At 44.1% G+C, this 12,284-nt stretch overlaps 1 protein-coding gene across 2 annotated transcripts in view; it reads right to left on the bottom strand.

Annotated features, from left to right (window-relative positions):
* Positions 1-6,667: 6,667 nt before the first annotated feature.
* ARID4A (AT-rich interaction domain 4A) overlaps positions 6,668-12,284 on the bottom strand; it is a 77,571-nt gene continuing 71,954 nt past the window's right edge. Inside the window, exons 23-25 of one of the 2 annotated variants that reach the window (XM_084835691.1) lie at positions 11,500-11,712; positions 10,303-10,449; positions 6,668-8,689 (exon numbers count right to left, since the gene is read on the bottom strand). In XM_084835691.1, the coding sequence (XP_084691817.1) occupies positions 8,586-8,689; positions 10,303-10,449; positions 11,500-11,712 (464 nt within the window). In that variant the 3' untranslated portion in view covers positions 6,668-8,585. The remainder of the gene's footprint in view (positions 8,690-10,302; positions 10,450-11,499; positions 11,713-12,284) is intronic. The other variant, XR_014787976.1, reaches the window with a different exon arrangement.

Below are 12,284 nucleotides of genomic sequence, written 5' to 3'. Positions count from 1 at the left end.
CCACAGCCGGCTTGAAACTGCTTATTTAACTTACATGCAGAGGACCTCATGAGAAACGCCGGGTTGGAGGAACCACAGGTCGGAATTCAGATTGCCGGGAGAATTATCAACAACCTCAGATACGCAGACGAGACCACCCTAATGGCAGAAAGCGAAGAGGATCTCAAGAGCCTCTTGTTGAGGGGGAAAGTGGAGAGTGCAAAAGCCGGTTTGAAACTCAACATTAACAAAACTAAGATCATGGCATCTGGCCCCATCACTTCCTGGCATATGGAAGGGGAAGCAATGGAAGCAGTGACAGATGTTATTTTCTTGGGCTCCAAGATCACCGCAGACGGTGACTGTAGCCATGAAATTAAAAGACGCTTGGCTTTCTCCTTGGGAGGAAAGCTATGGCAAACCTAGACAGCATAGTCAGAAGCAGAGACATCACCTTGCCGACAAAGGTCCGTCTAATCAAAGCTATGGTTTTCCCAGTAGCAACGTATGGCTGTGAGAGCTGGACCATAAGGAAGGCTGAGCGCCGAAGAATCGATGCTTTCGAACTGTGGTGCTGGAGAAGACTCTTACGAGTCCCTGGACTGCAAGGAGGTCAAATCAGTCCATCCTAAAGGAAATCAACCCTGAGTGCTCACTGGAAGGACAGATACTGAAGCTGAAGCTCCAATATTTTGGCCACCTAATGCGAAGAGAAAACTCCCTGGAAAAGACCCTGATGCTGGGAAGGACTGAAGGCAAAAGGAGAAGGGGACGGCAGAGGATGAGATGGCTGGATAGCATCACGGATGCAATGAATATGAACTTGAGCACGCTCCGGGAGAGAGCACAGGACAGGAAAGCCTGGCGTGCTATGGTCCATGGGGTCACAAAGAGTCGGGCACGACTTAACGACTGAACAACAAAATTATTGTGTGTTAAGGGGAGATGGAGCTCGTGAAGGGCGGTTCTCTTCCCCTTCACACAAGGAAAGAGCTCCCTGGAAGTTGCACCTCCGTTTGGCTTGAACCAACAGGTAGAATCGTAGAACGAAAGAACAGTAGGGCTGGAAGGGGCCTACAAGGCCATCGAGTCCAACCCCCTGCTCAGTGCAGGAATCCAAGTCAGAGCATCCCTGACAGATGGCTGTCCAGCCTCGTCTTGAATGCCTCCAGTGGGGGAGAGCCCACCACCTCCCTAGGGAATTGGGTTCACTGTAGTATTGCTCTAAGAGTAAGGACATTTTTCCTGATGTTCAGCTGGAACCTGGCTTCCTGTCACTTGAGCCCATGATCCCATGTCCTGCACTCTGGGATGATCGAGAAGAGATCCTGGCCTTCCTCTCTGTGACAGCCTTTCAAGGACTTGAAGAGCTCCATCCTATCTCCCCTCAGGGTTCTCTTCCCAGGGCTAAACATGCCCGCTTCTTTCAGTCTCTCTTCATAGGGCTTTGTTTCCAGTCCCCTGATCATCTTTGTTGCCCTCCTCTGAGCCCTCTCCAGTTGGTCTGCATCCTCCTTAAAGTGTGGCGCCCAGAACTGGGCACAATACTCCAGATGAGGCCTAACCAGTGCTGAGTAGAGGGGAATAGTACTTCCCAGGTTTTGGAAGTTATGCTTCTGTTAATGCAGCCCAAAAGAGCTTTTGCCTTTTTTGCAGCCACATCACATTGTTGGCTCATGTTCCGTTTGTGATCGACAACAATTCCAAGATCTGTCAGGGTGGACACTGAGCCCATAGAATCCCAGAGTAGTTCTGATTCTGAGGAAGAGGAGTCGCTCTTGGGAGAGGAGCGTGCTCCTCTTTCCCAGGGCCCACAGCTGACGGAGATTCCTCCCACCAGCATTCCTAGCTTAGATAGCAGTCCAGGGAGTGACAGAGCGTGGGAAGCAGACTTGATGTATGTGCGACGCCGACGCAGAGAGCGGCGCCAAATGGAGGGCGCAGAAAGGAGGTGTAGTGCTCGGTTGGCGCACAAACAACGGCTGCGCCCAGAGGATCCAAAGGAAAAGGGGAGGGACTCTCCCTAGTCCTTAAGTTCAGGGGTCTGCCAGTAATTCCCTTTCAAACTGGGACCAACTGTTCCAACGTAGGGCATAGGTATTCTGCTGCTCATATCTAGTTGCTAACAGTAGAGTTGTTAAATTGTAAAAGAGGAATAAAGCTTTGAAAATAATCCATTTGTCTGTGTCTGGACTTGGCTACTGGATTAGACTGAGAGAGGCCTCCAAGGAGCCCTTGACAAGATCCTTCTGGCTTGTAGTATTGTTGAGCCAAGTATCCCCCATCTTGTAACTATGCATTTGGTTTCTTTTTCCTAGGTGCAGAACTTTGCATTTATCCCTGTTTAATTTCATTCTGTTGTTTTTTTCTCAGCCTATCCAAATCACTTTGAATTTTGCTTCTATCTTCCAGAGTATTAGCTATCCCACCCAATTTTGTGTCATCTGCAAATTTGATCAGCATTCCCTGCACCTCCTCCTCCAAGTCATTCATAAAAATGTTGAAGAGCACTGGGCCCAGGACTGAGCCCTGCGGTACCCCACTCGTTACCTCTCCCCAGTTTGAGAAGATCCCATTGATAAGCACTCCTTGAGTACGGTTCTGTAGCCAACTGTGGATCCACTTGGTAGTTGTTTCATCTAGCCCACTTTGAGCTAGTTTGCTAATCAGGGTATCATGGGGCACTTTATCGAAAGCTTTGCTGAAGTTTGCGGTATATTATGTCCACAGCATTCCCACAGCCCACAAGGGAGGTTACCTGATCAAAAAATGAGATCAGATTCGTCTGTCAAGAACAAATCCATGTTGGCTTCGCGTAATCACTGCATTGTTTTCAAGGTGCTTACAGACTGATCGCTTTATAACCCGCTCCAGAATTTTCCCAGGGATTGTTGCCTGACTGACTGGTGTGTAGTTCCCAGGTTCCTCCTTTTTACCCTTTTTGGAGATAGGGACATTAGCCCTCCTCCAGTCATCTGGCACTTCGCCCATAGTGCTACTTGTAGTATCCAGTTTTAGCCCTATTTAGAGTAGACCCACTGCCATGAATGGGACTTGTTAGTCAGGACTAACCTAGATCCCATTCATTTCAGTGGGTCTACTCTAAATAGGGCTAACACTGGATAACATAAGAACAACATATGGCGAGCCCTACTGGATCAGACCAAGGGTCCATCTTGTCCAGCATTCTGTTCACACAGTGGCCGACGAGCTGCTCATGCGGAACCCACAAGCAGGGCATGAGTGCAACAGCACCCTCCTGCCCATGTTCCCCAGCAACTGGTCTACATGGGTATGTACACCACATGCTGATGCTACCCCAGGGTGCTGGATTAGATGGATCCTATGGCAGCTCCAACCAAGGTTTTTGTTTTGTGAGGCTGCAGGCAGATGTTCTCTTCTGTCTTACTCTAGTCTGCACAGCACTTGGAAAATTGTAGGCACTTTATAGCTGATCATATTTAGTGACAGCGGCAAGATGGAACGTCCACCTTTCAAAGGCAGGGTACTGCTGAAGACCTATGTATTTATTGATTTGATTTCTACCTTTCCACCAAAAAGTGGTGCTGAAGGTGGCCATCAATGAAGTACAGATTAAAGACAAAATCTTAATTAAAACATAAAAACAAAATAAACAGCACCCACATTTTACAAAACCTTCTGCAACAGACCAGCTTATATGCAGAAGGCCTGTTTGCATGAAAATGTCTTTGCTTGCCTGCAGGACAACAGAGGGGGCAACCTAGCCTCTTTCCTCAGCAGAGAGTTCCAGTGCCTGGGAGCAGCCACTGAGAAGGCCTCAAGTCCCCACTGAACACACCTCTGATGGCAGTGGGACAGAGAGAAGGGCCTCCCCCAAAGACAGTAAAACCCTGACCAACTTGTATGGGAGAATGCAGTCTTTAAGATAGCTTGGTCCAACTTGCTGGCAACTAGCAGAGGAAGACAGACAGCTTTTGCCTTCAGGCCCTGCTTGTGGGCCTCCCAGAAGCATTGCTGCCCACTGCTGGTAACGAAATGCTGGGCTTAAGAATCTTACCTGCATAGTGCTCCTAAGTGCACTATGAATGAAGGCTGCTCTCCAGCCGGTGCTTTCCTCTCCCTTCATGTCTTGCAGAGACTAATCTAATTAAGGTTAATTAAGGGTGCAATCCTATGCATGTTTAGACAGAGGAAAGGCCTACAACTCCCAGCTGGCTGGGGCATGCTGCGAGTTGTAGGCCTTTTCTCTGTCTAAACATGCACAGGATTGCACCCTTAATTAACCTAATTAAAAGTAAGACCCCCTCATGCACTCTGTCTTAAGACTTGTTATTGGGCTTCAATATTATGCCCAGCTTTTTCTACCCCTCTCCAACGGCCATTTTTGCTTAACACCAAGTCTGAAGAACAGTTCTGGAGAACTTGAAAGCTTGCTCACAATTGTGTGACATGTTAACTGGTCCTGATAAGAGATATTAGCCTACTGTGGCATTTGCTTATTCTACTGGGCTTCACTGCTAATAAAAAGCCTGATCTCAATTTCACATAGGTATTACTAAAAGGAGTATGTACGCCTACCATGTTTCATCTACTCATACAACTTGAACTTTGTTCTAATGTCTATTTGCGGCAGGAAAGCAAATTTTAGGACAGCACTATGCTAAAATTGAGTTTAGGATTGGACATGTGTAGTGACACCCCACCCAATTCAGCACTTTGGAGGCTGACCACTTAAGGCTCTGGTACCGAGCTGAGATTTGGAATGTGAGGCTCCATGTGTCCCTTTGCCTATCATGGGAAATCAGAAACTAGCTGTAACTTTTGTCAGAATTGGATACTGGCAGGTGTAGTATGTAGCCTCTTAGAAGGGGGACCATACCTGGCAAATATCAGAAAAATAGGTGCAGGCATTTTGGTGTACACATCTTTATATTTTGATTTTTTTTTTTTAAAGGGAACTGCTGATAATTTTATTTTTTGGCTGAATTGAATGAAAAGTACACTTTCTTAGGGGATCAAGCCTGCCAAATTTCACATGAACAGGTGCAGGCTTTTTTGTGAATGAACGCACTTGACCTTTAAGGGTATCCCAAGAGGACACTTGTCTTTGTGAAAATGACAGGATAGCCTAGAGGTGACCCTCAGTAAAAAATCTGCAGTTCCAGGAAACGTGCGGTGGTTCATGTAGAAGGGGAGTCCTCAAATTGGGGTGAGTGGGTGATTTGCTTCCCCTTCTCTCCCCACTGGTTTTTTTTAGTCCATTTGTATAAAAATGGTACACATCACAGAGGTGTCCCCAGACAAGAAATCTGCAGGTTCAGAAAGATAGGTGCATGGGCTAGGGCAGCTGGATGGCTGAAAACCAATGCAAGGCTTTTTTCACAGTGAAGCCTGGTGGTGTGGGAAGAATTGACCATCTCATGGTCCCATCGTTGCCTTCCTCCAAAGCACAGTGATTGGAGTACCCCGGTAAAACATGTCCAAGGACTAGAAGGTGGACATGTCAGTCACTAAACCACTCATCAGCGTTTTAGGGCGCAATCCTATGGCCGCTAGATAGCGGCTAGATGGCTACAGGATTGTCTGGTTTCCAGGAACCGACCTTAGAGCCTGAAGTCCGAGTTTGGAGGCAGCCACCTATCCAGATAGGATTGCTCCCTTAGATTAACAAAACCAAAGTGCAGTGCTTGGAGAGAAGGTAGAACACCTGCATCTCTGAGCATGAATTGGTAACAAAGCATCATTAAGCCCCAGCTTTGAAGGGAAGCTCACTTCGCTTTGGGAAGCACCAGAAACAGTCTGGAGGTGCCTGATTCTGTTCAGGATTCATCCAAATATGATACTCATCCCAGCTTAAGATACATTCTGCGTTAGTGGTGAATCCTAGAGAGGGGCTGCTACTTGTTATATCAGCATCTAAAAGCAATCAACTCTTGCTTGTTGGAACACCTAAGTGTCCAAAGATGTCTAGCATTTTAAAGTAGTAATTTGAATTTTAACCACATTTTGCTGCCTCGGGGCATTGCACATAGTGCAAATATTTGATAATGTGTAAATTGGGAAAGACCCTGATGCTGGGAAAGACTGAAGGCAAAAGGAGAAGGGGACGGCAGAGGATGAGATGGCTAGATAGCATCACCGATGCAATGAATATGAACCTGAGCACACTCCGGGAGAGTGCGCAGGACAGGAAGGCCTGGCGTGCTATGGTCCATGGGGTCACGAAGAGTCGGACACGACTGAATGACTGAACAGCAACAACAACTTGGGAATGTGGATCGACCACTGAAAGACACGGGATAAAAGTCTTAGAAGTAAGGACTGGATCCAATCATGCCCTTTTGCCAACAGGAGTCCTTTTGATTTGTAGAGGTCTTTAATCCAGCAGATACCTCTGCTGATGGAAGAGGATGGGAGGGGATTTCCAGCAATTTTCCCTTATCATTGCAGCTGGCCGTGTGCTTCCATACTGTTTTGGAAAGTCCCCCAACCCTCGTAAGATTGAGGGTGCAGGGGGAATTGGTGAAAATCACCTCCCTCCCCTCCATTAGCTGAGGCATCTGTTAGATCAAGAGATTTTCAATGAAGGGAAGGGCACAATTAGAATTACCCCTGAACAAATATATAAATATAGGAACTGTCTCAGGCTCAAACTAATAGTTAGCAATGGAAATATTAAATATGATACCATGTGACCCAAGTTTTTACTGTAATGATAATTTCTTTTATTATTAAATATATAATAATCAAGTTAGCTCTGAAGAGTCTTTACAACACATTTTGAAGCCATATCTTTCTATTGTTTGGACATGATGACAGGTTTACAAAATCACTTAAAAAAATAAAATAAAGCCTATGTTTAAAAACATAACCTTTATTAATGCTCTCCATTGAGCTTCATTTGTATCATACATTGAAATAGCTCTGCTTAAGAAAAAGACAGAAAAAGTGCATTTTTACAAGTGTACTTTTTCCTTTAGTTCTCTGTGAAAATGGAAGGAACTGGAATCACAAGTTGACAAAGTGGTAAAATGAAACAGTAGGAGACACCCAGCTTTAGCTCCACAACCCCTTTACAAGTCTCTCTCGAGACCTTCAGATTTTGTGACTTTTAATATCCTGACAGTCTAGAGAATCTGTGTTATAACTCTATACCATATTAACAAGGAAAAAAGGCAGAAAACCCCCTTTCAATGTACAAAGGTGAATTTTAAAAAATTGATAAAAAATCACTTTATACACAATGTATATGCAAACCGTCTTAAATACATGGTTTCGGGAAAGTTATTTACAAACTGTTTTCAGCCTGTGGGACAATCCACAGCTGAAGCAGTTAGTTGAACTCTTTGATGATACATCTCAACTTTGGCAGACATACGACTCATTTCAGCAGTACAGAAAATGAAAGGTGTGACAAAGCATTGTAAGAGCAACCCAAGAAAATTTGTTCCTCATAAGCAACAGAAGAACTAGGACTGCCAAAGTTTTCAGGAAGGTTATAGTTTAATCCAGATGCCAGATTACAGTTTTACACTGTGAAAGGTTGAACAGACAAAACCCACTTCGTATACAGGTATGGCTAATACATAAAGCCATCTGTATATATATTTTTAATTGACATGTATATTTTATTGAAAGCGTGAACCTGACTTTTTCTCCCCAATTTTATTATTTTTTTTAAAAAATACATAAAAATACAACATCCAATGTTTGAATAAATATATTTAACAAGTCGCAAGATACCTTATTTTACACAAAAAAATTCAGCTTTAGAAATCTTGTTAAATAACTTCATTGTTATATATTTTATTTTTTTGCTTTTTTGTAACAAAATAAAAACTCTGAAATTACATAGAAAAAAAAGACAAAATACCTTTGTCAAGGGATAAGATAGTCCACTGAAAACCTATTCACAATTCCACTGTAAACATTAAACATTAAAATATTTGCATAATCATGTGCTCAAAAATCCTATAAAAAGTGGAAGACTTATTACAATGGTAGTTTCCAGTCAACTACACTTCCTTTCACAATTTATTTTGTCCAATTTACACCTTTAAAATTGGGCACATTGCTGAATACACACTTTGGCAGGTCTGTATAGCAAGTGCTTCTCCAAAAATAAAAAAAAAATGGGACTCTCATTTAGGATTAAGATACAGCTTGGTGAAAAAAGTGCAGCAGTTAACTATTTTCAGATGAACCTATTTTGATGCCAGTTTGGTGCACTTGTTCTTTTTTTTTCTTTTAAAAAAAAGCAATTTCCTTGTAACACCCAAATGCTTCATTGGATATCCATGTTTCCAAATTTGAGTAAGTGCCCTTTTTCTGTTTTAACCAAAAACATACACACAAACAATAAGCACAAAGACCAAGTGTCCAAGTGCACCCACAAACCTTCAGTTGCCAATTAGCTTAATCTCCATAATAAAAAGTAGTTTTAAAAAATCCATAATGACAAAATGGAGGGAGGGGTGCGGGACGAGAAGAGACAGACACAGTCCAGCAGTGGAAGAGTATACAGAATATACTTGGCGATGTCAAACCAGTTGAGTGCTTTCTATGGTATTTCAGGAATTCTGTCCATGACAGCAACTTGCTGTGCAAGGCAGAGAAGACCAGTATCACCTGCATTCAACAGCAAGCACGTTCTGTGGAGGAGAGGACGAAGAGGGGCTCATTCCAGTGTCTGAAGAGGCAGAGGACATGGAAGCTCCCGTGTGGGACACTGCAAAATACAGAAAAGATTTATGCACCCCCTTCACTGGTACAGCGAACCATTGCCTTTTGCAAGGCATTAAGAGAGCAATCCTATGGGTTGTGCCCTCGCTGATCATCAGCCTCTGCACTCGGGGGCTTCCAATCATCCAAAGCCCTCCTGGGCTGATGCTGGCAAGGTGGGAGGAGCAGGGGAGGAGATCATTGCCTCCTTGCCCTCACTCTTTACTGTTTTTCTGAGCCTATCTAAGCAAGGGCACTTTGGAGGGGGAGGGAAGGAGGTTGGAGAGGCCACAGGATATCTCTTATCCTGGCCTCTCCAGTCCCCTCCCCTCCCACTGGAATGCCCCCTTTCCCCCTCCTCCAGTGTTGCTTTTGCAACCTTGGAGGGCAGCTGGCGCAGTTCTTTCTGTGCCAGCTGCAAGGGGGTGGGGAGTGCGGCGCTCCAAAACCATGACACTATTGTGCTAAACGAGACACTTAACAACATCTCTGCCTCACAGCACAGATGAAAATAACCAAGTGATAATATTTTATATGGCAAAATATTCAACAAATAAGATTCCCCCACCCACAACTATAACTTTGGATGGGTAGGAAGAAAGAGTACAAATATGCTGGGATAAAAAATGCTGTATATGCTGTACCATCTGTACACAAGTGCTTTTCAGCACCACCATTCCCACTGCAGCCCCACAAATCTCACTCAAAATGCAGCTCCCAAAGGTTCAGGGGCATTTCAAAACAGAATTCCCTAAGATGTGAAGAACTGCTTCTAGCAGGAATAAATGTGATAACACTGAGACCTACTGTGCACCTTTCTGTACTCCAGTCCTAACAGTCTATTCCAAACCAGCACTTCACAATTCTCAGTTTTGTCTCTCACTGTTGCAGGAAGTATCTGGCATGTTTCCCCATACATACACACAGAACAAGAGGCTTAGGGTGGGTTTTCTTAATAATTGCTGACTTTTCCCAGCTGCGCCTATACATCTCAGACAAATCTGATTTACTTTACCCCCCAAAACCTGGTAGGGGTGGAAGAAATTGAGACTGGATAGGGCAGCCTCCCCCAACCTGGTGTCCTCCAGATGTATTGGCCAATAGCCATATTTGCTAGGGATTATGGGAGTTGTAGTCCAAAACCTGGAGAGCACCAGGTTGGGGGAGGCTGGGACAGGGACCTGCTTACCTCTGGCTAAACACACACACACCTAGATGATCTTTAAAGGAGTGTGTTTGTAAATGAACACAGGGGTGTAATGGCATACATTTCCCATTAAGGTTATATATTAAAAAAGATATAAAAGCTCCAGTAACGAAGGTGCAGATCGATTTCCAGGAAAAAGAACTGCACAAGACTTCTGCCAAGACCACTCACACAAAACTGCACAGAGATTTTAATACATTAAAGGCGCAATCCTATGCACGTTTCAAAGGAAAGAAGTCCTATGATTCCTAGCATTTTCCAGCCAGCCATGCTGGCTGGGAAATGCTGGGAGTTGTAGGGCTTTTTTCTGTCAAAACATGCACAGGATTACATCTTAAATAGTAGAAAAGTATTATAAATGAGTAAAAATAAACAAAACAGAAGCTTGTATGTCTTACAAAAAAGAAACTTGCCTTCTCGGTCTTTCTTTTTCAATCTTTTTCTTCTCCTGTCTATGGTGGCTACTTCAGACTTCAGAGACATATAGTATTTCCTGATTTCCTGAAGTTTTTCTTGTAGAAAGGAGATCCTCTCTGTGCTGCTCATGTTGTCCAATTCATCTTTAAAAATCAATGATATTTTAAATAGCGCTTCAGCTAAAAGTCTTTTTTACTAATTGTCTATAAGTCTTGGGGACAAGTAGAGAGAGCAACTGTTACACATGAAGCAGCAATGAACACTTCACAATCTACTCCAGTGAATAAGGCTATATGCAACACAGGTACCCAAATATGCAGAAGGTGTGTTTGTGTTTCAAAATGCAGATTGGATAAATCCATCTCTTTCATAGTATTTATAATCAGTGAAAAACAGAAATAATAGTTTCTGAAGAAAAGAAATTCTAATTTATTGCTTGTAGTGTTCATAATCTAGTCCAGACCCCTTTGCCACATAAAGCTCGTCCACCATGTCTACTCTATTCATTGGAATTTTATGGAAAGTTCTTGAAGAGAACCACCTGGGGGTTCCCCAGTACACAGTTTGAAAACAGAACAGTTATAAGTGTTAAGATCTGAAAGGAGTGCCTAGGTCCTCCATATACACACACACGCGTGCGTGCGCATGCAAACGGACCCAGTTTTGCCTGAGTTGGACTAGTCCTTAGTTCGACAAAGCAAAGCCTTCAAGGAAATTTACACAGCTTTCAAGAGTTAGACACACTGTGCCTACCCTGTCTGAGTGAAGGCATGCCCACTGGCATCTCTAGACATGGCCCCTGCCTTGGTGCACCCTCTATAACCCCCTGAAGGAGTCTGTCTACCCTCCTCCCCTCATTGGGTTGCCCCACAGTAGGGGGCATCCTTATAACTCTGTCCCCACCTCTGATTCCCCCTCCCCAACTTCAAACTCCATCAACTGCAAATGTGCTGAACAAGGAAGCCCGCCACCTAGCAACTGAAGATGGTACTGAAGGCTTCAAATACATGGACACATTTTAATTAATTAAAATTATGGTGTTTTAAAAACAAAATAAGTTTGAGGTGCACACCCCTAGGATCCCTTTAGGAAGTATTCCACGTTTCAGGTTGCTACGTTTCCTGGTCGTGGTCCTACGGCGCTCTGAGACACACATCCTATTATTGTTATTCATTTCTGTACAAACCACTTACTGAGTTGGACGCTCCATTTGTACACTCTTGGAGAAACGTTCTGATGGTTCTTCTCCCTCTGCTTGTCCTTATCCCCATCTCTGATATTGGGGGATATCACTCTTGCAGGCGGTCGAGTGAGCTTCTGTGGCTTTGACACGCCAGTGTGTTTTACTGGAGTACATTTGCCTGAGCTGTCTAGAGCAGGAAGATCTTCACTATCACTGCTTTGCCCTGTAACAAGACAGGAGCCTGTGTTTTAACCTGCAGAATTAGGCATGTAATTATGTGAAACTACAGCACCTAATTACAGCATGTATTTTAGATAACTATGATCCTGAACATTTATAAAAATCACATTTTAACTGTGCTTCACATGCAATCTCAGTAATCCTTACGACAGCGCCGCAAGGCAGGTCAGTATTATCCCTATACTGGGGGGCTGAGGCCAAAAGAAAAGTAACTCACCTTAGAGCACGTATTTCATTTTGTTTTATCTTCATAGAATAGTAAGGTCGGAAGGGGCCTATAAGACCATTGAGTCCAACCTCCTACCATCGAGTCCAATCCCCCTTCTTCCAAGGGGCTCCAGTCAATGGGCATGGTTCTTCTGCCCCCTCCCCCATTTTATCCTCACAACAAACCTATGAGGTACTTAGGCCAAGAAGGAGACAGGCCCAAGGCTGCCTTTATGACTAAGCAGGGATTTGAACCTGGGTCTCCCTAATTCAGCCATTCCCAGCCCACATGGCCTAGGCACCACTGCCAAGATCACTTGGAGTCTTTCCTTAGCCATGGAAGCCTCT

Source organism: Heloderma suspectum, chromosome 1 (assembly GCF_057233095.1).
Source record: "Heloderma suspectum isolate Gila_16-S chromosome 1, 16-S_ref, whole genome shotgun sequence".
NCBI lineage: Eukaryota > Metazoa > Chordata > Lepidosauria > Squamata > Helodermatidae > Heloderma > Heloderma suspectum.
This window is presented reverse-complemented; position numbering and strand designations above follow the sequence as displayed.